The sequence below is a fragment of the Spinacia oleracea genome, chromosome 3 (assembly GCF_020520425.1).
Source record: "Spinacia oleracea cultivar Varoflay chromosome 3, BTI_SOV_V1, whole genome shotgun sequence".
NCBI classification, from domain to species: Eukaryota; Viridiplantae; Streptophyta; class Magnoliopsida; order Caryophyllales; family Amaranthaceae; genus Spinacia; species Spinacia oleracea.
In genome coordinates, this window is record NC_079489.1 from 75,706,212 (window position 1) to 75,733,016 (window position 26,805).

At 36.1% G+C, this 26,805-nt stretch overlaps 2 protein-coding genes across 2 annotated transcripts; one reads left to right on the plus strand and one right to left on the minus strand.

Moving 5' to 3' along the window:
* Positions 1 to 1,041: 1,041 nt before the first annotated feature.
* LOC130469789 (translation factor GUF1, mitochondrial-like) lies at positions 1,042 to 13,939 on the minus strand. Its single transcript, XM_056839266.1, has 3 exons — positions 13,704 to 13,939; positions 2,434 to 2,591; positions 1,042 to 1,490 (listed from the first exon to the last, which is right to left on the minus strand). Exons 1-3 carry the CDS (start codon positions 13,937 to 13,939, stop codon positions 1,174 to 1,176), a joined length of 711 nt encoding a protein of 236 aa, XP_056695244.1. The 3' UTR covers positions 1,042 to 1,173.
* Positions 13,940 to 23,547: 9,608 nt separating this feature from the next.
* On the plus strand, positions 23,548 to 24,540 carry LOC110801222 (uncharacterized). The gene is made up of 3 exons (XM_022006549.2): positions 23,548 to 23,763; positions 23,857 to 24,246; positions 24,336 to 24,540. Exons 1-3 carry the CDS (start codon positions 23,548 to 23,550, stop codon positions 24,537 to 24,539), a joined length of 810 nt encoding a protein of 269 aa, XP_021862241.2. The 3' UTR covers position 24,540.
* Positions 24,541 to 26,805: the final 2,265 nt, after the last annotated feature.

Below are 26,805 nucleotides of genomic sequence, written 5' to 3' on the forward strand. Positions count from 1 at the left end.
CACGATCAACATATATATAACATACCTAAGATTGGCAGAAATTGACAAATATACAGCATATGTAATGCTGGTTGCCAGCATTGGAATATCTTCCGATTCGTCTGAGGCGGATTTATCAACAGTCTTCCTTACATTGAAATTCTCAGACAGTTTTCCCATAACAGCCAACGCGCACCATTATTGTGTATGTGTTCGAAAAGATTTCCATTAGAGACGAATTCATAAACCAATAAGGGTACTTCAGTTTCCAAGCAACATCCTAACAGTTTCACCACATTTCGATGCTTAATCTGGGTTAAGATGATTACCTCGTTAAAATGTGCAGGATATAACTACCAAACTGCCACTGATCTTCATTTTGATGCACTGAGGGACGAAAGCTAGTAATACATATTCATTAACCCCTGACAAAAAATTCAGAACATCAGAGTTATATGCACAATTATAGACAATACAGTTGAGAATTTTTTCTGTTTTTACTGTATTCAAATAGTTTCTCACTTCCACAAACAATAGCAATTAGCTAGACACCTCACTTCTTCAATTCCCCTGTATGTTAAACCACAAATATATTGAAGCACACAATACTTTTAAGAAAATATGATAGTAATTAAGCTCATAATATGATATGTTGGTTTGAAGGAAGGCGGGTAAAGCAATATATCAAGAGTTTTAAACTGTTAAGATCATCTGCGAATGCTAAGATCATAGGTGGATGAACTTGCGAAAGTTTGTCATTATCATTCATCATTATCATTACCCCACATTGCCTCAAATAGGCTCCCACAACAAGCGGGGTAAGGGGGGTCGGACGTTTGTAAATGAGCAAAATAAATTTACTCATTTTTGCAAATGAGCAAAATAAATTTACTCATTTAAACAAATGAGCAAACTGAATTTACTCATTTATACAAATGAGCAAACTGGATTTACTCATTTATGCAAATGAGCAAACTGAATTTATTCATTTGTCAAATGAGCAAAATTACATTCCATGAGGTTCACATCAACTTAGAAGACATCACAACTAGAATGGAGCATAGACATAGTCACATTTCTGGATAAAAACTTACCTGGATCTGCATTGCCTCAAACACCATGCCATTATCTTGTGAATTTGTCATGCAGTGTACATAACTTTTCACATTAGTCCTTCTACTTTAAAAGAGTAGGTCAGCTAATCACATACCAAACCGAAACAAAGTCAGCCCCGTCAGTGATACGGCGGGCAACAGTAACCTCTGATGAGAAGTCCACATGTCCAGGAGAATCGATGAGGTTGATAAGATAGTCATTGCCGGCACGCTCTCCCTTGAATGCAGCCAAAGCTTCATCTGTCATCTCATAGTACAGAGAAATTCCAGTGGACTTGATAGTGATACCACGTTCAGCTTCATCTGCACGGATATCAGTCATCCGAACATCACCGGCAGTTTCCTGGGATATGATCCCGACAGCAGCCACCAAAGAATCAGTCAGGGTGGATTTTCCTGCGAGATAAAATACAGCAAGAGTTACGAGAAAAGTCAGCAGAAAACAACAGAAACAACAACATTACCCAACAAATTAACAGTTTAAAAAACCATCCAAAAATGTTAACCAATCTTAACCAATCTCAAAAATGGAGAAATGAAACTTAGACGGTCAAACATTTGCATTTTCAGAAGGTATACAAGTTCTTTCCTTGGGAGGACGTAGCTTCAAGGGGCAAGTTCCAAAGTGGTTGGTCATGTTAACAGTCTAGAAGTATCGGACTTGTCATTCAATTAAATTAAGGTAAAATTCCGGATTCGACTGGCTATCTGCCAAGCCTCTTCTACTTAGACTTGTCTATGAATATTCTCAGAGAAGAATTTCCACTGCAACTCTCAAGGCTTCCATCATTGTTTTCAGGGAATGTTGCTTAAGGGATAAAGTGATCAACTATGGAAGTCTTCCCATTATACTTAAGAATTAATAATCACCAATTTTCTTTCTTTGCTCATTTCTAGTCATCTTCATCAGCGGACTATTGATTGTAATTATGTTAATTTAAACATCATAATGTGAAAATTACTGGTTGGTTTTTAATAGTGAAACTACTCAATCTGATAAAACTAATGTTTGACTATAATTTCTTCAATTCCTCCAATAACAAGTAAGAATGATAACCTAAAGGACAACAAATACGAATGAAGCTTTTCACAATTTCTTCAATTGCTTCCTAATCACAAGTACGAAATTGAAAACCTAGAAACTAATTAGACTAAATTAGGAACGTTTAACTTCAATTTTAATCTCTATTATTGCAGATTCAAGTGAATAATTGAGTGTTGCAGTATTTTTTGCATGAAGAACATCAAATCAAAGCTGAAAAATACTATAGACCATTAGGAATCACTAATCAATTGCAGAACCTATAATTTACATAAATCAAAAAAGGATTACACTCACCAATTGTAGCAGAGGAGATGATGCATAGATTATAGCAGCGTGGATATGGTGGCGGTGCAGTGGTTGTAGCAGACGAGGATCGGTAGCGGTGAGGAGAGGAGAGAGAATCACGAAGGAGAGCAAATGGAGGAGAGAGAATAAGGTCGGAGTTCCAGAGACTATGAAAGTGAAGCACGAGGAGAGAGATAAGTTTCCAGAAGTCAGGAGAATAATTTGTTTTTTTTTGCGATAATTACAGTTATGCCATTACTAGTAAACGTTTAGGAGCGGTTAGATCTGATTTTAGCGAACGCACGAGATCGCTTCTCATTCTTCTCATTTTAAGCTCCCTTCTCATTTGAGTGTAAATATATATATATAATTAACTTTTATACTTTTCCAGACCAAATCAGACTTAATATGAAATCTTTATATATTCATTTAAAATATGATCCCAAAAGATCAAGCGTCCTCTTTATCTCATATAACTTATGGTAATTTATACATAATTAACACCCCACAAAAATGTAAACTTAAATTGAAAGCAAAATTATGCCTACAAATTCATATTTAACCGCCTATGTGATAAGATTTTCTAAATTTCCATGAATAATAGTATCATATTTACAATTTTATAAATTTTGGCATAATTTTGCTCGATGTTGTCTCAGCTTTCTCTTGACTTGAAATGGGAGCAGATGTATAGTACTGAAGGAAATAATGCCCTTGGTCCAAGTATGCATTCAATGATAAGTCTAATAAATGCGGTTCAGTATTAATTAACAAGTTAATAATTCAGTGAGATCAAGTGAGCTGAATGCCTAGCTAGAGGCCGCTTCAATTCAAGTGGAATTAATGATATTAATCCACAGCTTACTCTTGACTGAACCCGTAAGGTCACACAAATAGTACGTAAACGGATCAAGTATTTAATGGCATTAAATACTCTATCTATGGATATTCGGAATCGACGGATCTTGGTTTCAGTGGGAGCTGAGATCGTCACAAGCAAGTGAATACTCCGGAAACGATGATATTGCCGGAAATGGAAATATGGATCGCATCGGAAATATTAATATTATCCAAGTCGTAGATGTTACCGGAAATGGAAACATGGTACGTATCGGAAAATATTATCGGAAATGGAAATATTGCCGGAATCGGAAATATTGCCGGAAACGGAAATATTGTCAGAATCGGAAATATTATCGGAATCGGAAAATAATTCCGGAAACGGAAATATTAAATATTTGTTCGAAACGGAAATTAATTCCGGAATCGGAAATATTAAATATTGTTTGTATCGGAAATGAATTCCGGAACCGGGAATTTAATCGGAAGCGTATCGTACGAATTTGCATCGGACGAGGCTTGCCGGACGAAGGCCCATCACGAAGCCGGGCCATCGCCCAGCAAGCAAGACGCACGCCAACACGCACAACCCATGGCAGCGCCAGGCCCACCGCAAGGCAGGCCCAGCGCGCCAAGGCGTGGCTGCGTAGCGTGGGCTGCGTAGCGTGGGCCAAGCGCACGCACGCGTGGGTGCCCTCGTGGCTCCGTGCGTGTGTGTGTTTGTGTCCATGCACAATTCCTAAATCTATTAGGATTTGGTGTATGATTAAATTCCTATTCCTAAAAGGATTATTTAATTAATTAGAGTCCTTGTAGGATTCTAAGTTTAATTAAATCGTATCCTACTAGGATTCCAATTCCCTTTCCAAACCTCTATAAATAAGGGCCTAGGGTCATAATTTATGCACATGGGATTGAAGTATTCTAAGGGTAAGTTTTGAAAGAAAAATAAGCCAAACACTTGCAAACACTTAACCGAATTTCCTAGTAACCTTAAGGGCGATTCTAGTTGGTCTAACTTGAGGCGGATCCGGACGTACTGTGGACTATCTACGGAGGGACGACATTTGGAGTCCTAAAGGCTTGTTCTTGTTCGGTTCGGGCGCAGCTAGGGAGGGCACGCTACAAAGTGTATGCTCCTAAATTATGCTAAATGATTATGTGTAAATAGTATGTTTCCTGGCTTTAAGGTTTTTCCGCATGATTTATGTTTTGTCATATGTATCATAACCTAACAGTGGTATCACGAGCCTCTTATTATTTTCATAATCTAATTGCATGAACATGGTTAAATTATACAAATTTGCAAGAAATTAAAAGGGGTGATTAATTTTCGTAATTGTTAATTAATTGCAAATTGCTTTTATTTAATTATATGTACGCAGTTTTTCGGCAGAATATTCGTTACTCAACCAAATTGGGTGATTTTTGAGTCAATTCCGCATGTAAGAGGCATTCTAAAATTCTGACAAAAATAATATTTTCGCCGAAACCCAGAATTTCCAAATTCGAAGCCGAACTATGACTTTTCGGAGGTTTTAGTTTTTCGAACGCAAAAGTTTGTAAATTTAAGATGTTAAATTAAATATTTGCGATTCTTGTTGATAAATCTTGAATTTTTGATTGACCTACTGTATATGTTTAACAATTTTGAAAGCCTAGCCTTGTTAATTATGCAATCTAATTTGTAATTATGATTAATTTGTTGAAAATTGGAATAATTTAGAATTAATTTGATTTTCATAATTAATTAATAATTTAATTAGATACTCATGATTAAAAACCACCATAAAAATTGTAAATTTGTGTTAAATTTTAAATTTTTATGACCTAGACTTGAATCCATGTTAATCGGAAATCAATTAATTAATAAATTTTCGATTTTTCGCCCTAAAAATATGAAATTAATATGATTTATTAATTTGTCATTAATTTTGAAAATAAAATTTTAATTTTTATGCGATTCGCTCATATAACTTGCACGCACAAAGCAATGGACGCTACGTGTTACCCTTAAGGGGTGTTGTATAGTGCGGGCATGCGACGACGAGCAAGGGAGCTCGTCGCCCATGCGGTACGAATGTAGCGAGCAAGGCTATGGTGCACGAGCATAAGGCAGCAGCCCTGCCTTGTGTCGTGTGCTATGTGCGATGGGCGAGTGGGCAAGGGCGAGAGCAAGGCAGCGACAGTCGCGTGTGGGCAGCAAGCGAGCTGCGCCGCGACGCAACTGCCTCGCGCAACGTGTGAAGCCTCGCGCGCAGCGAGCGCAAGCTTGCGTGCGACGAGCGCTACGCCCAGCGACGAACGCTCGCGCGCAGCGAGCGCTTGCTCGCAAGCTACGAGCACTGCCTCGAGCAGCGAGCGCAAGCTCGCGTGCGTCGAGGGCAGGCGCGCGCAGCGAGCCAGAGGCCAAGCGTGCCTCGAGGCGCCTTGCGATGGTGTGCAGCGATGGATGCGACGCAGCACATAGGCTGCGCGCACATGGCCAGCGATGGCTGCGTGCGTGTGGCCTATGGCTGTGTTTTGCGTAATGATGTTGCGTACCTTGTGTTACGAATATATCGTTTTAAAATTTTAATTTGAAATTTTCAGTTTATGTAATTTTAATTAATTTTAAAATTAATAATTTAAATTGTTTTCTTGGATTTTAATTTTGAATATTATAATTATAATAAATTTCATTTATTCTAATTATTTTACTAAAATTAAAATCATGAATTAATTTAAATACGACTGAAAATAAATTAAATATATGGATTCAATTATAAATTTATATGAGCTTTAAATTTTAATTAAATTTGTATGTTTCCGGTTAGACTAGAAATACATTTTTATGTTTAAAATTAGTAAGCATATGAATTTATTGGTTTAAATGGGAGCCCTTTTAGTCATAAACTCTTGATTAGGTCTACAAATCCTTAAGGTTAAAACAACTTGATTAGAATTAATAAGGACTGAATAATTTGTAGATTATTGGTGCCCTTGATTAATTGCTGCAAATGTTTATGTGATGCATACAATGTGTTTTAACTAACCAATTATGTGGGCCATTCATGATAATGAATGGGTGAATGGTATATATTGTATATGTACTGTTTTGCAGGTCATGAAGTGACTAGTATGGCCCAAATAGGATAGAAAATATGGTCTGCGTACCATTAATTTGAATGTAATTGGTCTAAAGCACCAAATTTGTTTTTCAATTCAAATATGGTCTGCGTACCATCAAATAGTTGTAATTAGTTTTAATTATATCTTATCCTATTTGAAGAAAATGGCGCCTCCCACGGTGAATTTCAAGACGGAGTTCTCATTTTCGAGACGGACTTTGAAGTTGAAGCTTCAAGATGAAGTCGGGCCATACTAGATCACATTTATCTTATGCATGTTTTAAGTTATTTATTGCTTTAAATATGTCTTAATTATGCATGAGATTGTGGCTTGATTATGTTGCATGATTAAGGATTTTAGTTCACTTAAAATCTAACCAACATAGTAAGAGCCTTAAGTTCCAAACTTAAAAATTGAGTTAAAAGGTGCCATACCAAAATATACACTTGCTTGGATATCCTTTACATCAATCTAGTAATAGTTTTCCCTCAGCGAGGTGTTACTTATTGGTCCTAAAGGGGCAAGGTACACAAATAATTGTGAGTACACGTTAGTTTTGGTGAAACTCAACGATATAAGTAAGGAGTCCTTTATGTCGTGGCAAAATCGATAGGTTTACCTAATAAGTTCTTAGACGTACCTATCAACCAAGAGTAGTTTCTAGACTATTAGCAAAAGGCGTTTGCTTACCTAAAAGATTTTAGAATTGAGTCTAAATACATAATGTGCTTAATTCTTCAATGGTTTTAGGATCTTGGAATCATTTTATTCACACCTGCCGGAACACATAACTTGAATAAAATGCTTAATGAACATTGAATTATGCATGTATGCTAGAATTTAAGTTTATTAAGAGAAACTGTGAATGGTTATTTATTTGTTTATTCTTTTCAATTGTATTTTTAATTATGGCAAACAACAATTCATTCAACATTCGGTCAATTCTCGAAAATGAGAAGTTGAACGGGAAAAACTTCCTTGACTGGCAAAGGAACTTGCAAATAGTTCTTATGCAGGAAGAAAGGGAGTATGTCCTAGAAGAGGCGATGCCCGAAGCCGCAGGCGACGGGGTCACTCAGGCAGCCCTCAATCATTGGATTGATGCCAACAAGGATGTGAAATGTCTAATGCTCGCCACAATGAGTGCAGATCTGCATAAAACGTTCATCAACTCAGATGCTTTCACGATCATCAGTGAGTTAAAGAACATGTTCCAAGATCTGGCTCGAGTCGAAAGATTCAAGACTCATAGGCAAATTCTTGAGACCAAGCTTAAGAAAGGCGAGCCCGTAAGTCCACATGTTCTCAAAATGATTGGACTCATTGAGAATATGAGTCGGCTGGATCAGCAATTTTCTCAGGAAATGGCTATAGACACCATCCTCCATTCTCTTCATAGCGGGTATGATCAGTTCAAACTGAACTATAGTATGAATAGTCTGGACAAAACGCTCACTGAGCTTCACGGTATGCTGAAAACCGCTGAAAAGACGCTCAAAAGTGATAAGCAAGATGTGCTTATGGTGCGTGGGGGCAAGTTCAAGAAATCTTGAAAGAAGAGGAATGCTAAGAAAGGTGACAACGAGGCAAGCCAGACTAAGCAACCAACTAGTGCCAAATCTGAACAGAGGAAGGTCAGTCAACCCACTTCTGAATCTGAATGCTTCTACTGCAAGAAGAAGGGGAATTGGAAGAGAGATTGCTTGAAGCTAAAGGAAGATCAGAAGAACGGAACAGTCGTTCCATCTTCAGGTATTTTCGTTATAGACTGTATACTTGCTAATTCAACTTCTTGGGTATTAGATACAGGTTGTGGCTCACACTTATGTTCCAATCCACAGGGACTAAGAAGAAGTAGAAAGTTAAGCAAGGGAGAAGTCGACCTACGAGTGGGAAATGGAGCACGGATTGCTGCATTAGCTGTAGGAACTTTTTATTTGTCGTTGCCCTCTGGGCTAGTTTTGGAACTGGAAGAGTGTTTCCATGTTCCAAGTCTTACTAAAAACATCATTTCAGTTTCTTGCTTGGATGCTAAGGGATTTTCCTTTTTAATAAAAGACAATAGTTGTTCGTTTTATTTTAAAGAGATGTTTTATGGATCTGCTAGATTAGTCAATGGACTTTATTTACTAGATCACGACAAACAAGTTTATAACATAAATACCAAAAAGGCCAAAAAGGATGATTCAGATCTCACCTATCGGTGGCATTGTCGATTAGGCCATATTAACTTGAAACGCTTAGAAAGACTTCAAAAGGAAGGAATTCTAGAACCATTTGACTTAGAGGATTATGGTAAATGCGAATCATGTTTACTTGGCAAAATATATGACAAAGCAACCTTTCTCTAAAGTTGGAGAAAGAGTAAATGAACTATTGGGTTTAATCCATACAGATGTATGTGGACCAATGAGTACAAATGCTAGGGGTGGTTTCAGCTACTTTATCACTTTCACTGATGACTTCAGTAGATATGGTTATGTCTACCTAATGAAGCATAAGTCTGAATCCTTTGACAAATTCTAGGAATTTCAGAGTGAAGTAGAGAATCAATTAGGCAAGAAGATTAAGGCACTGCGGTCTGATAGAGGCGGTGAATATCTGAGCTATGAATTTGATGACCATCTGAAAGAATGTGGAATTCTATCAGAATTGACTCCTCCTGGAACACCATAATGGAACGGTGTGTCGGAACGGAGGAACAGAATCTTGCTAGACATGGTTAGGTCAATGATGGGTCAGGCCGAACTTCCATTAGAATTTTGGGGACATGCACTAAATACAGCTGCACTCACTATAAATAGAGCTCCGTCTAAAGCTGTCGAAAAGAATCCATATGAGTTATGGTTTGGAAAGCCTCCAAATGTGTCTTTTCTTAAGATTTGGGGATGTGAAGTATACGTCAAACGATTAATTTCAGACAAACTTCATCCAAAATCTGACAAATGTATCCTTGTGGGCTATCCAAAGGAAACAAAGGGGTATTACTTCTACAATACATCTGAGAACATGGTGTTTGTTGCTCGAGATGGTATCTTTTTGGAAAAGGATCACATTTCCAAAATGACAAGTGGGAGAAAAGTAAACCTCGAAGAAATTCGAGTCGAACAACAAACTCTAGAAAATGCTCAAGATGAAATTCAGGATGAAACTCAGAGATCTTTAGAAGAATCTGGTGAGAATCATGGTCAATCTAGAAATGTTACCCCGCGTAGATCGCAAAGATATAGATCTCAACCGGAAAGGTACTTAGGTATTTTGACGAACGAGAGCTATGACGTTCTATTACTTGAAAGTGATGAACCTGCGACTTACAAACAAGCTATGACGAGCCCTAGCTCCAAGCAATGGCAAGAAGCCATGCAATCTGAATTAGACTCCATGTCAGAAAACCAAGTATGGGATTTGGTCGATTTGCCAGATGGCTACCAAGCCATTGGAAGCAAATGGGTTTTCAAACTGAAAAAGGACAAGGATGGGAAACTTGAAGTTTTCAAAGCTAGATTGGTTGCAAAAGGTTACAGGCAAGTCCACGGTGTGGATTACAATGAAACCTTTTCACCAGTTGCAATGCTAAAGTCTATTCGGATAATGTTAGCAATCGCTGCATATTACGATTACGAAATATGGCAGATGGATGTCAAAACCGCTTTCTTAAACGGCGTTTTAACAGAAACTGTGTTCATGACACAGCCTGAAGGTTTTGAGGATCCAAAGAATGCTAAAAAGGTATGCAAGCTAAAGAAATCAATCTACGGATTGAAGCAGACATCAAGGAGCTGGAATATACGTTTTGATGAAGCAGTCAAGGACTTTGGTTTCATCAAGAACACAGACAAATCTTGTGTATACAAGAAGGTCAGTGGGAGCAAAATTGCTTTCCTAGTGTTATATGTCGAAGACATATTACTTATCGGAAATGACATTCCTATGTTGAACTCTGTCAAGATTTGGCTCGGGAAAGGTTTTTCGATGAAGGATCTAGGAGAAGCACAGTACATATTGGGCATCAAGATTTACAAAGATAGATCTAAAAAGATGATTGGACTTAGTCAAAGCACTTATATCAATAAGGTGCTTGAAAGGTTCAAGATGGCAGACTCCAAGCGAGGCTACCTACCCATGTCTTATGGAATGACTCTAAGCAAGACTCAGTGCCCAAAAACACTTGATGAGCGTAGACGAATGAATGGGATTCCATATGCATCATTGATTGGTTCAATAATGTATGCTATGATATGTACACGCCCGGATGTTGCGTACGCACTCAGTGCTACGAGCAGATACCAGTCAGACCCAGGAGAGGCACATTGGACTGCTGCCAAGAATATTCTAAAGTACCTGAAAAGGCACAAAGATGACTTCATGGTCTATGGTGGAGATGATGAATTAATTGTTAAAGGCTATACGGACGCAAGTTTTAAAACCGACAAAGATGATTTCAGATCACAGTTTGGGTTTGTCTTCTGCCTCAACGGAGGTGCAGTAAGCTGGAAAAGTGCTAAGCAAAGCACCATTGCGGATTCTACAACTGAAGCGGAGTACATTGCTGCACATGAAGCAGCAAAGGAAGCTATATGGCTTTGGAAGTTCATAGGCGAACTTGGTGTAGTCCCCTCCATTAAAGGACCAATAGCCCTGTATTGTGATAATAACGGAGCTATTGCACAGGCAAAGGAGCCTAGACACCACCAAAGAGTCAAGCATGTACTTCGTAGATTTCACCTTCTACGAGAGTTCGTTGAAAGAAAAGAAGTCGAGATAAGCAAGATTGGAACTGATGACAACATATCAGATCCATTGACTAAACCTCTACCGCAAGCGAAGCACAACTCGCACACTGCAGCTATGGGAATCAAGCATATTGGAGAATGGCTTTGATGTCCTTATTTAATGTTTTAAAAGTTTTAGAGTTTAATTCTTTTTAAAACATTATTGGTTAATCATTCACAATAAATGAATAGAATTCATTTTTCCATTTAATTTGTGGTTTATTAAATGATGAGTCCCTTCAATTTGACGATATATTCAAGATAGACTGTCAGGACCAGTCCTGTGACTAAGAAATGTCTATCAAGTGAACTTGAATGTCAAAGGTTGAAAATGGTCCCTGGTCGGAGTTTTCTATAAAATTGGACGCATAGAAAACGTTAGACGACTAGAATGCAAGATGACTAGTAGTTCTGTTTCTTGAACTATGTGGACATGACAATGTCATAATCATTTGCATAGATACTTACTTTGGGAAGACTAGTATCGGACAGACCTATAAAACTTTACTGTAAGAGATGAAAATCTGTCATAAATAAATTTCATTAAAATTATTAGACACTAAATCCTCAATACCTGAGTGATTTGAGATTACTTGTTTGAGAACTGGTTGCTTTGACGTTGACCAACCGTCGCACCGTAAAAGGAGACTATAAAGGCAACGCTCAAGTAATCACCTATCAAACGAAGTCTAATCTCAAGATCGCAAGATTGGGATTGTCCTCCCATAAATCGGGATGAGATGCTAAAAGTTGTACAAGGCCACTCGGAGAGCTAGAAACTGTAAAATGCATGGCCGTGCTCAGATGAATCATAGGCTATGATTATTTGTTTATTTGATCAGTTGAACTCTGAAACCGAGAAACACCTCTGGACATAATAAGGATGAAAACTCTTACCTTATGTTCAAGAGCAAGCATCGAGCGACAAAGGAATTAGGTAATGCACACTTGTCCCTAAGGACAAGTGGGAGACTGAAGGAAATAATGCCCTTGGTCCAAGTATGCATTCAATGATAAGTCTAATAAATGCGGTTCAGTATTAATTAACAAGTTAATAATTCAGTGAGATCAAGTGAGCTGAATGCCTAGCTAGAGGCCGCTTCAGTTCAAGTGGAATTAATGATATTAATCCACAGCTTACTCTTGACTGAACCCGTAGGGTCACACAAATAGTACGTAAACGGATCAAGTATTTAATGGCATTAAATACTCTATCTATGGATATTCGGAATTGACGGATCTTGGTTTCAGTGGGAGCTGAGATCGTCACAAGCAAGTGAATACTCCGGAAACGATGATATTGCCGGAAATGGAAATATGGATCGCATCGGAAATATAAATATTATCCAAGTCGTAGATGTTGCCGGAAATGGAAACATGGTACGTATCGGAAAATATTATCGGAAATGGAAATATTGCCGGAATCGGAAATATTGCCGGAAACGGAAATATTGTCAGAATCGGAAATATTACCGGAATCGGAAAATAATTCCGGAAACGGAAATATTAAATATTTGTTCGAAACGGAAATTAATTCCGGAATCGGAAATATTAAATATTGTTTGTATCGGAAATGAATTCCGGAACCGGGAATTTAATCGGAAGCGTATCGTACGAATTTGCATCGGACGAGGCTTGCCGGACGAAGGCCCGTCACGAAGCCGGGCCATCGCCCAGCAAGCAAGACGCACGCCAACACGCACAGCCCATGGCAGCGCCAGGCCCACCGCAAGGCAGGCCCAACGCGCCAAGGCGTGGCTGCGTAGCGTGGGCCAAGCGCACGCACGCGTGGGCGCCCTCGTGGCTCCGTGCGTGTGTATGTTTGTGTCCATGCACAATTCCTAAATCTATTAGGATTTGGTTTATGATTAAATTCCTATTCCTAAAAGGATTATTTAATTAATTAGAGTCCTTGTAGGATTCTAAGTTTAATTAAATCGTATCCTACTAGGATTCCAATTCCCTTTCCAAACCTCTATAAATAAGGGCCTAGGGTCATAATTTATGCACATGGGATTGAAGTATTCTAAGGGTAAGTTTTGAAAGAAAAATAAGCCAAACACTTGCAAACACTTAACCGAATTTCCTAGTAACCTTAAGGGCGATTCTAGTTGGTCTAACTTGAGGCGGATCCGGACGTACTGTGGACTATCTACGGAGGGACGACATTTGGAGTCCTAAAGGCTTGTTCTTGTTCGGTTCGGGCGCAGCTAGGGAGGGCACGCTACAAAGTGTATGCTCCTAAATTATGCTAATTGATTATGTGTAAATAATATGTTTCCTGGCATTAAGGTTTTTCCGCATGATTTATGTTTTGTCATATGTATCATAACCTAACAAGTACGACGTTGAGTCGTTTCTTAGGCTTGAATGTCGATTCATTAGTAAAAAGGCATCTTTTTCTTTTGAATTGTCGACATGATTTAAATGGTTCTCACCTTTTATTACTTGTGCTTGGGCTTCTTCCTATACCTATGAATTCCATTGGACCATGGAGAAAATGGAAATTTACCTTTAAGGTTTTCGTCGACCTTATTCAAGATTCTTCACTCTCACTGTTCTTCAAGGTTTTGCGTTTTATCTCTCTTCAAACTTCGTATGAACATCTTCTCTCTCTCTTCAAACTTCGCATCTTCTCTCTCTCCAAACTTCGTAGGAACATCTTCTCTCTCTTCCTCGATCTTCAGTTTCTTCCCTCCAGTTTGAAATGGTTTACGTACTCCAAAGTGCGTATACCATCCAATCACATAACTCCTTGCCCATTCATATATCCCAGTAAGAAAGTGCATCATGCGTATCCCAATCAGCGGGAGTGAAATTACCGAATTACCCCCGACATTTGGTATTGTGGCAAATATGCAAAATTCTCCTAGACATACTGCAAGAAAAGTCGTTTATGGCAACGAGAAAATTCGTTGCACAAGCTCCTACTACAACTCATGGCTCGTATATCTTATATCTTGCAAAACCTTTGTAATTACTACACTTTCTCTAGCTTTCAAGCATTATGCCTAAACAAAAAAAAAATCAAAAGAAAAAAAATGTACTTTTATACCTTTTCAGACCAAATGAGTAAAAACTTGATGATTTATATACTCAATTAATTAAAGTATGATGCCGAAAGATTAAGTGCATGTCCCTTTTCTCCCATATAACTGATGGTAATTTATACGAAATTACTATATACACTTGATCTGGTTCCCAATTTCCAAATGTTAATGCATGTTAGATACTTGGCCGGTAAATAAAATTCACATGTGTAAATTAACAACACATTTTATGATGAAAATGGCGTCGGGTTAGTCTTAAATCTTAATGCACATACTACATACTGATTATCATACTCCGTAGGGAGTAATGAAGGTTTGGTAAACTGTTTATATACTTAAACAATATAATGAGTATGATAACTAAAATTGGAGTTCGATCCAAGATATTGAATTATTATAACGAATAAAACTAGGGCAGCATCTAAGGAATAACATCTAATTATTATGTCGGACGGACTAAAAAAGCCAAAAGAGAACAAGTGCAAAATTGGCAAAACAATACAAATAAAATAAAGGGCCCCTTTGTATATACAATATGAATGATATGATAATATGAAGGTGAGCTTCTTCATATTCTATGGAAAGACGTACTGATGAAGACACTGCCTGAAACATATCGATCCACTTACACGTGCTAGTTATACGTCCTTGCATTCCACTGATTAAATAAGTTGAAACTTATTTATCAGATTAATTAGCTACTTCTATTACAGCCTGCTGTTTAAGTAAATAGTTTTGTTCAATTACCAGCCCCATTCTAACAGACATGCTAATTAATTCAACCTGAATATGATATGAGGACATGCGGCACCCAGTTCGTTCTTGCCCAAGGTTTGTAATATATTGTCAATTGATTTTAGAATGAAACCTCACTTGATTATATTAGTGGCCTTATGTTTCCTCCTTAATTCTCCCATCTGTTATAACACCTAGACAAGCTAACTAATTCAACCTAAATATGATCTAAGGACAAAGATGTACGTACATGCGGCATCCCGTTCGTTCTTTCCTAGACTGGCATATAATTCCCATAATTTATTGTGTTTCATTATAAAAAAAATAAAAAAAGGTAAGAACTTAGGCCCCGTTTGGTAGGGCGTAAAACATTTTCGTGGAAAACAATTTTCCCTTTTTAATCATTTTACGTTGTTTGGTTGGACAAGGGATCAAAAACAATTTTCCATAACCCCCTCAAAGGTGAAAACCCCTTTTCCATTTGAAATGGAGGGAAACCACTTTTCCTTATTTTTTCCTTACATTCCTCTCCTTTCTTCCCCTCGATCTTCACTATCTTCTCCCATTTTCTTTCAAGGTACCAAACAAAGGAAAACTAGGTTGAAATTATGTTTTCCTTTGAAAAATATTTTCCACGTAAAATCATTTTACAATGAAAACGTTTTACGCCCTACCAAACGGAGCATTAACCTAACTTGTTAATCTCTGAAAATTAATGCCTCATACAAGTTTTTGCCGACTTAGTATGACATTTGTCCGGTTATCAATGAATGTACGACAACTATAATATCAAATAGAACCAATTGCTTGTTGGTTCAGTAGTGATTGGGGCTGAATTTGGTAGGGAGAATCCGTGTTCGATCCCCCGCAACAACAATTGGGAGGGGACTGGAACCTAACCACCCAGAACTCGACCCGAATCCGGATTAGCTCTAAGGGTAAACCGGATGCTAACATAAAAAAAAAAATATCAAATAGAATAATACTATGGAGTACTCCGTAATAAGAAAATAGGGGGTTTGTTATTGATAAGGGATGAAGTAGAATTGAGAATAAAATCAGAAAATATGAGATAGAGCTTTCAGTGTATTCATCAAGGAACTTTCATAGAGACAAACAATCTAACGTATTAGGACCGTTTTGAACCGTAAATAGGTAAGACACTTTAATTTATCTTATTATTACTCAGAATTCCTATTTTCGTCTCTTTTACTTTTGAAGAATGGAATTAAATCAGCCACTCATTTACATAATGGGCCTCTCAAACTCACAGTTTCCCGCCCTTTCTCTCTCACCATGCATGCATGTGTCTCTTTGCTGTTCGTGATGATGTCATCTCTACTCTTTCCAATATTTTTCAGGAACCGAGTTCAATCGGAATTCATATTTGTAGACTGAAAAATCGTATCGGTTATGCTCTGATTGAAATCGGACCGAATAGGCGGACCGAATAGGTAAAGCATGTCCAAATATGACTCTAGGTTTCACTTTGTTCTTGTCAACAATCGATAATCGGATCAATATATCAATATATCCTCTTATGCCAGTAAAAAAACAAATGCGTACATTGCACATTTTTACTTTATCTATGAATAAAGCTATCTTGAAACAACAGTTTTGTGATTTTATTGAGCCACGTTATGGCCCTGTTTGGTAATTAGAGTTTAGCGTTTAGCTGTTTACTGTTTGTATTAGCAGTTAGCTGATTACCTTTTTACTTAGCAGATTTGACTGCGGATTTGACTAGCTGTTTTTATAAATGTGTTTGGTAATACTTAGCTGATATCTAAAAGCTGGTAAACTATTTAATTGTGTAAAATGACATCTATGGACATCAATTTTTATAGCAATACCACTTTTCTTAATTAAAAAAAATGTAGAGGGTGTGCTACTAATTTACAATTCTGGAGTATGTGCTTTGGGCAAAACTAAATATTTAGCTGGTCCACCATGAGTAGTGCTTGGAAGTTAAAGTGCTTTTACTATTAAAATGAAAGATAAATAAATAAATAATAAGAACTCCAAATAAATCTACAAAGTGGTATTCTTCTTTTCCTTCGCTGCTTGAGTTCGACTGTAAAAAAAATCGATCACTTTCAACATTTTTCACTTTTTTTTAGAGATATAAAATAATATTGAGCAGTAATTATATCATCTAACTATCTCTCCATTACAATGTCTGCTTACCATTTTTTTTGAGAGGTAATGTTCTTCCCTCTTCGTTTTAATGGAAATAAAGTATATTCTAATTAAACTTATATTGAAGCAAATTCACAAACAAAGAACGCAGTAAAGTACTCTGTATTATAAATTTATATTCATTTGTCTACAAATAACGGAGTAATACGAAGTACTATAAAATGTAAAGAAAAAAAATGCAAATCTGTTAATGGAGGAGAGAGAAGGAGGTTGAAGATGGGGGCAAATAGACTTTTCAAATCTTCAGTTTCAATCCTCTTTCACAAACGCTGCTATTTCCAACGTTTTTTAAATTGGAAGATTTGGCACAATCCTCCCTTAAAATCTTCTGTTTACCAAACACCACTATTAGAGGTTTTGACTAGTCAAACCTCTAATAGTGGTCCAAACCTCTAATTTTCTCACAAACCTCTATCTACCAAACATGACCTATATATATCAAATGCAGTTTAACAAAATCTCAAATCAGGTCTTTGAGAGTGAAGAGGGAAAGAGGAAAAGATAAAAATTCATTTATGAATTCCCCACCTCCAGAACCACAATTGGTATGAGTTTATTTGTGATCACATTGTGAAAAATGAAGTACGTACAAGTAATATCATGTGTGTAGTATGTTAGAGTTACAAGACATTTATATATATTTAGGAAACTAGAATGGAAGAGTATGTACGTGTACGGAACTAATATCTCATTGTCCTATGTCTATTATACCTAGGCTATTGGTACTTAGCTTATGTAAACTCATGGTTATGATTAAATTGAAAAATATTTTCACCAATAATATGTTTTTAGTTAACATGGTATCAGAGCTTCTTTATATTTAAGTATTCATTCATTAATTATTCTTATACTTCCGCATAAATTGTCCATAGTGAATAGTCTATTTATGGTGTTTCATAATTATCATTATTATACATATATAGCTGCGGCCAGAAAAAGGATAGAGCTGAGACAAGTTGATATGGAATTACGGAGTACTACTATAGTATATGTTTAAAAAAGTTGAAACAAATTGAAATTGGATTCCACTTCAGATGGGAATCGAAGTTGGAATTTTGCGAAGATAACTCCAACGACGTTTATGCATCGTCGTCATTGTCATGTATAGCGAAACTACTATGTTTAGGCAGCAAAAATGGTGTAAAATGGTTTCCAAATATAAATGATACGCATACATGACTATCACTCCATCATATCACTCTTATCAGAGGAATGGAGTATTTACTATTTATGTATGGATCACCTTTTGCACTTCACCAAAAGCCAATTCTCACCACTACATGCACACAGGAACAGGATATAGCTGTCTTAATTAGCTTGGACCACGTACATCTACTAATTACATCAATTGGCTAATCGTATTGTTAACATTATGAAAGCCACGGCTCTAGACTATTCTGTCCAAATATAATAGATTTCTTGAGTATGCTACAAGTTACTCTAGAAAAATAAACTTGCTTTTGCTTTATTTAATTATAAACTAGATTTTAGCCCGTGCGATACACGAATTTTATTACATTGTTAAGTTAAAATAAAACTCATATATATATATATATATATATATATATATATATATATATATATATATATATATATATATATATATATATATATATATATATATATATATATATATATATATATATATATATATATATATATACTAAATGCTATATTTTATATATTATATTAGATTAGTTTTTTATTTTGGATTAAATTTCATTTTGGATTTATTTTTTAATTATTAGTGTGTTTGACTTCGGATGAAGTTGTATATGTGTAATATTAGTAAAATAATTAATAAAAATATATATGTGCCACCTAATTATTTATCTACGTGGCACTCGACTTTTTTATTCAAAAATAATTTTGAAATCTTATTTTTCATTGGCCGAAACCATTAGATTTTCTACGTGATGCTCTAATATTGGATTATTGTTTGATTTTGGATTGAATTTGTTTTAGATTTGTGTTTAATTTTGGATGAGTTTTATTTTTAGATTAGTGTTTTATTTTGGATGAATTTTATTTTAGATTTATTTATAATTATTAGAGTGTTTGATTTTGTATGGAGTTGTATACATTAATAATTAATTAATTAAAATATCTATGTGGCACTTAATTAATTATCTACATGGCACTCAGTTTTTTTAATTCAAAAATAAATTAGAAATCTTTTTTTTTATTTTATTAAATTGTTAAGTTAAAATAAAACTCCTATATATACTAACTGCTATATTTTATATATTATATTAGATTAGTTTTTGATTTTGGATTAAATTTCATTTTAGATTTATTTTTTAATTGTTAGAGTGTTTGACTTTTCGGATGAAGTTGTATATGCGTAATATTAGTAAATAATTAATAAAAATACATGTTTGGCACCTAATAATTTATCTACGTGGCACTCGACTTTTTTTATTCAAAAACAATTTTAAAATCTTATTTTTTCATTGGCCAAAACCATTAGATTTTCACCCAAAACACTGGTTTCACAAGGATTGTGTCCTTATACAATACAAAAGGTGAAAGATATAAGTCCTGATGTGATGGACATACTTCACCCAGCAAGAAAAGGATACCAGCTGACATTACATAGATCAAATTACTAGTCCTAAATTTCCCAGTATTCAATCAAACAATAAATTAAACCTAAATTCCCAACTTACAAGTTGTTCCACATACAAGTTGAACAAACTCCAACACAATAAACTGATTAAAAAACACTCGGAACTTACCATTTCTCACTACAAGAATTTGTATCTTTAACGACAACCTAATTACGACGGGTCAAAAATCTCGTCGCGAAAGCCTTTTGCGACGGGGCTAACAACCAAACAATGACGGGAATAACCGTCGCAAAATGTCTTTTATGACGGGTTAACGACGGGATTTTCTATTAACGACGGCCCCCTTTTATGACGTCGGGTTCGCGACAGGAAATCCCGTCATTAATCAACGATTATTGGCCTTTCGCGATGGGATTTCCCGTCGTTAATAGTACAATATCTTGTAGTGTCTCCAAGCAATTATCAAAAACCTTAACTCCAATGGACAATGTTAAATCATCATAATCCCCAATTGCATACTAATACAAACCATCAAATGAAAGGGGTTTATAACTACTGATAACTATTGCTTTTAAAAAAAATGAGGTTTTTGGGTTGGCAAATTGGTATACCTTTGTGTTACCTACAATAGTTGTTGTTTCCCTACCCCTACAAACCAAATCATACCCATTTCCACAACTCTTCTCCAGATCATCAAACAGAAAAGTTGGTGCCTCACCCTATTATAAACAACCCAGATCAGATACAAAACCAAACAGCTAACCACACATTTTGATCTACCTAGAAAAAACAAAAGAAAAAATCATATTAACTAATCAAAAGGGTATAAGGCAGGGTATATAGCGCTTTCTTTTGGGTGTATACGGCGCATAATCGCGGCAATGATGTAGACAGGATTCGATCCGAGGTTACGAGTACCTCTCCAAGACATTGGTTTGGAGTTTCTAATTGTTTAAATATTTCGAATAGAGGGAAACATGAGGAATGAAACTTACCATAAGAGTAAATCTTCTTACTCCCACACGAGACTCAATTCAGCCAAACCACTGCAACAACTAAAGAAAAAAGAAACAGATCAAAAAAAAATTCATAAGCCCTAACAAAACATTAAAATGAACACAATGTCAAAATAGAAAAAATCTGCGCAAAATTAACAAAAATATATCATAAGCCCTAACAAAATATTACGCACACTCACCCCCCTAATTTTTCCAATTTATCTCTCACCAAATTCCAAACCCAACAAAAGAAAACCTAAATCTTCCAAATTAAACAAAAAAGTAACCACAAAATTCGATGAAAGTGTACCTGATTGAGTAAATAAGGGAATCAACTGTAGAATCAGGGTGAAGAAGATGGAGGTTGAGGGTAAGTAAGTGTACCTGATGAAGACAGAGATCGAATCCTATTCAGTGGGCATTCTCTAACGGAGGAGGAGGCGGCGGCGACGGCGGCCTACGGTTCCAGCAAAACTCTCTCTAAATGTAGTTGTGCCTGGTGTAGGGTGAAGAAGATCGATGGAGAATGAGGTTAAAGATAGTTGCGCCTGTTTGTTTTGTTCTTCGATAAAGGGTGCAGTGTCTGGTTAATTGGTTCGTGTGGGTGAGGAATAATTAAATTTTATAAACTCATTACGTCGCACTATTATAAAACAACAACGCAATTGACTTTCTCATGCTGGAAGAATCATATGCGTCGCTGATTATAAAACTGTGACGCAAATTACAATACCTTTGCGTCGTATATTTATAAATAAGCGACCCAAATGACTTATAATCACTTATTTTCCACGACAAAGAATCATTTGCGTCAACCAAACTAATACTGTGACGCAAATAACAAGATTTCGGGATAAAATTTAACAATTGTGTCACATATATGTGCGACGCAAATATAGCGATGCAAATGAACACTTTTCCACTAGTGGTTGGTGAGCTTGATGATATTAATTAGTAAGGTTGACAATGATAAGAGGGGATCGAGGAGGGTTGAACATCATTTGGTATGGTGTTAGAGACCATGATTGGCGTAAGGGAAGCAGAGAGGAGGAAAAAATATGTAGGTTTAGGATACCTGCTCTGATACCATATGAAAGGTAATTGATATTGTAATTCCACTGAGAATATTACATCAGTTATATAGTACAACTATATGACAACCCTAGGTACATTAAGCCTAATATGGAAAATAAGATAATATCTTTGAAAAGATATTATTTACAAGAATAATATACTGAAAGATATTCTATTTTAAGTAAAGAGAATTATTTACGTAATTCATAGTCAAAAAATAATTTCAAGTTGTTGCTGTTATGAATATTATGTGGATGCCCATTATACCCCTAGTATATTTCCAAAATATTCTAGATCTTAGGGTTTATTGTTCCTCAAGCAAACCCTATTCTATTGTATGTATATATATATAGCCCGTTGTTTATGGAATAAAACACACAGTTGTTCTCTCCCAATTTCCCCTATCTTTCTCTTTATTTCACAACACGTTATCAGCACCAAGGCTCTACCAACGAGTTCATCTAACCGGGATCATTAATTTAGGTTGATGAATTCACAAATATTCGTAGCCGCAAAAGGTACGCATATTGCATATATAATTCATTAAATAAATTTGCTTTGAATGTTCATTTTATTAACTGTCCAATTGGCATGGTGATTACATATATAGTATTAGTTTGATGAACATTTTCTTATTTTCTAATTACACTTCGCCGATTTACGTTACGACTTGATATAAATTTTGGATTGATTTGATATTGATTTCTTGCGGCTTGTTATAAGTATCATGCACGTTCACGGTTTTCCAAAATTTGGATTGGTCTTGTGTCCCTATCATATGTGCATAGCCAGTAATGATTTATACATAGTTGAAGATGGTTATTTTTCCTCTCGTGTTTAAATAGCAATGTCATGGATTAATAATTATTGTAATTAGATAGTAATTATTTTATGATTGTTTTTTTTTTTGGGGGGTGATAAGAAAAATTACAAATATTTGGTTATTTATCTTGTTGTCGCTAGTCTCTCACTCTGCCGAAGTAATCGGTTAGGGTTTGTGGGATTAGAAAAGAAAGTTTATTTAAGCGTTGTAACAATTCAATTAGATTGCTTTCAAATTAAATATATGAATGTTTGTCTTATGTAATTTGATTAGTTTATCGAGTGCAAGAATTTGGTGGCTTTATGTGATCACGTTGACATGTTGGTATTCTACTTAATTTCGTTTGTGCAAGAAATTGGCCAAGTCTATTAAGTGGGATTAATTGCTACAAGTTTTTCTTGGATCCACGACTTTATGTGTTTATTATGATTATTATCCTAATCATTAGTGATCGGACCTTACTAAAATTTAATTTTAAGGCCCTTAATATTACTAAAAAGAACTACTGCATACTTATTATGAGTGTTACTCCGTAGATATGGAAATATACTCTAAAAGGAATTCGTGAAACAATCAAATAGGGAAATAATACAACATGTCTATTTCTTCGGCATCACCTCCTTGAAGGACTTAAACATGAATATCTCTTTGATAAAGATCCATAAATTCTTTAGAGCAACCTAAAGGAAAGTTATGACCACCAGAAAACTGTGATAGTACCTAGAACTAATCATGATTGGTTACATTTAAGACTACAAGAAGTTAAGTCTACCTTTCACGCAAATAATTTTATCCTGCAGACACAATACCGTGAAAAGGGATTTAAGAAATATTTTTGGAATTTATATCTTGTCCCCTTGTGGGAGCAAAATAACGAGCTATTGATGAAAAATCATGAATCATACCCAACTGGTTCTACTCTATTCCCTGAAGCGAATGCGACATCCCATTATGGAAAGACTGCATAAGAAAAGAGATTTCATTGGGAAAAAGGAGATAATGTTGTGTCCTAGGATCCAAATTCAGTTAGAGAAACACAAAATTTGGGCTAGGGGTTGGAATGCATACTGGGATGGTGGGTTTTGCTATGGAGTAAGAGAAGTTGCAACACAGGTTAAGTATGTGGTGGATCTGAACCAACATACTTGCAGTTGCAATGCATGGCAGGTGAGTGGGATTCCATGCAAACATGCAATTGTTGCTATATGGAATAAAGTAGACCACCCAGAACAATATGTCAATGCATATTTCTGCAAACAGACCTACATGAAGGCATATGAATTTTTGTTAGAGCCTTTAAATGGTCCTCAAGAGTGGCCTACTTCTGATAGCATTGTTGTGGCTCCAAAGGTGAAAAAGGTCAATGGAAGACCTGAAACAAAGAGGAGATATGGTGTTGGAGAGGTAACTGCATCTGGTAAGCTGAAGAGAACAGGTTGTTCTATGAAATGCAGCTTATGTGGTGTGATAGGCCACAACAAAAGGGGTTGCAAGAATGCCCCTAAGCAACAACAACACAGCAACAATCATGCTACTGCAGAGCAGACCACACCACAGCAACAACACCCAAGAACCAGTTCAGCTATACCAATGCACAATAGGGGTGTGGGTATTTATACCTACCCAAATGGGTATCAAAGAATAGCTACTGTAAATCATTCAATATACTCAAATTCTTTCTTACATGTTACTTTACTGTACTGAAGCAACTTGTTCCTAATTTGTTTTAATTAATGCAGCCTATATCACAACACTTCCCCACACCACAGAGGCAAAGACCTCCTGCAGCTTTCTATTCTGATCATGGGGGTGAGCAAACCATCTACTCCTTCCCTGCACATGACTTCCCATTGTCACAGACTCAACCAAGTCAAGGACACACAATATCAAGCCAAGCATTGCAGGATCTTGCAATGGCTAGAAGATTAGAAAAAAGACCATGAGGTTAGATTTTATTGAATTTAAAGTCTTCATTACATTTCATTAGTGCAGATCATTACATTTTACCTACCCACTTAACCCACTTAACTTAAAACAAACCAGATAAAAAAAAACAGAACCACTAGGATTACAACCCACACTTCACATTTCACACTAATAGGTCTTCTCATCTTGCTCATCACATAGTCTGCCTCCCTCTTCCTTGCATAATTGTTAGCTTCACTAAGTTTTGTCCTAAAACTATCAACTTCAGCAGCAAGGCTTTGTTTATCTTGCATTAACCCTAGTATGACAATTGTTTGCCAAGTTGTTGGTTCTTGTTCATCAATCCATCTAAAAAAAATGCAACCCCTTCTGTTTGTTTCAACATCATAATCTGGACAAGCAATGAACCTCCTTCCAGGATTTTCTTTTGTCCATGCCTTTTGAATGGATACTGTGAATCCACAGTAGCACCTCTTAGGGTGTTCATTATCACCATTGTTGAACAAAGAGATAGCCCTGTTCATCATTCTGCAAATAAATTACGTTTTAATAATTATTTCCTAAATATGTTTAATTATTGTTAAAATAAGCTAACTTAAGCTTTTAAAAAAAATGGCAGAAAAATACATTTTTGTTGAGAAGAGTCAGCTATGGTGGAGCAACAGAGAAAAAACACAGAGCAGAAGATGGAGAAGAAAAAATTTAACGTCAAAATTTTCATAATTTGAACACATATTCTAAAACGTAAAGAACTTTCAGAAACGGAGGTAGTAGTGTTAATCAATCTCTAACATATAAAATATTATCCAAGCCAGTAAATAACTAATTCAGTAAACCCTTATGCAATAACATTTGCTTGTTTTGACTTTTTCGATTAGGAGGGAAAAAACCTTTCACTTGAATCATTAAATTGGGTTGTTGATCTAGATGCTATGCGCGCAACGCTAGAGTTTCTAAGCCCTATTATCATGAGATTTATGGCTTTTAATTCGAATCGGGCATATTGAGTTTAAAGTTTCCTTAAATACTACGTAATGAAAAATCACAAAACGAAGAGTACGTTTGATCAACAACTATCTGTTAGGAATAGTACGAGATAACAATCTAGACAAAGCACACACAATATTAATAACGTGGTATACCCACGTCCCAACTTGTATTATTAATCAAAACCGTTATTAAAAATACAATCAATCAACCTCATAAGTGTTTCTCTCAAACTTTGCTCAAGTTCAGGATCTCAAGCATATCAATTATAATTGTATATAAATCCCTATTTATATACCCCAACTTCCTAACCCTAGCCCTAGTATTAGGAAACACAATATTACTAGAATATTACAATTTAGGAGAAACCAATATACTAACAAATCTATTCCTAAAATACAACTCGTAAAATAGGAATACAATAACATAATATATCTCCTAAATAAATATCTAGTAATATACCATAGCTGAAACTCATTGCCATATTGGGTTTAATATTAACAATTCCTCCCCTTCAACCCAATATGGCCACAACCGATTTAACGGTCACTATTGAAACACCGTCGTCCATCCGACAATGCCTCCCCTCGAACAAGAACATCTCCATCTAACACAAATAGATTTCTTTTATTCTTCCAACCTTTGAGTATCACCGAACCCTTTTTAGTGACCTCCAAACTACTGTTTTTCACCATAACAGTATAACCCAAACCATCTAATCTACCCAATGAAATTAGATTCCGTTCTAACTTTGGTACGTACCTCACTTCCGCTAACTTTCGAACACGACCATTGCAAAGTTTTACCACAACCTCACCAATGCCGTCAACTTTTACCTTCTTACCATCCGGCAAAGTAACCATCTTCCCTTCACACTCTTCATAGGATTAGAACCATTCCCTCCTAGCACATATGTGATGAGAACTTCCCGAGTCAAGCACCCAACCGTCTTTTGGCCCCTTATCTTCTTGAACCAAAAGAGCATCACCAACATCATCATCATCTCCTTCCGCATACGAAACACGTCCCTTCTCGCGAGTTTTCTTCAACTCCTTCAAGTCTTCTTTTGCTTTAGGACACATAGTTTGTATATGACCCAACTCTCCACAATAGAAACACTTAATATTAGGGTTATGTTTCTTATCAAACTTCTTTCTCTTGTCACGTGCATCTACCACGAATGCTCCTCCATCCGATGAGTCATCCGATCCTTGCTTCATCAATTTTTCGTTCTCTAGAAGAACAACAATAGTCTCTTCCAAAGCCAACTTCGTTTTCCCCACCAACAAAGAAGTA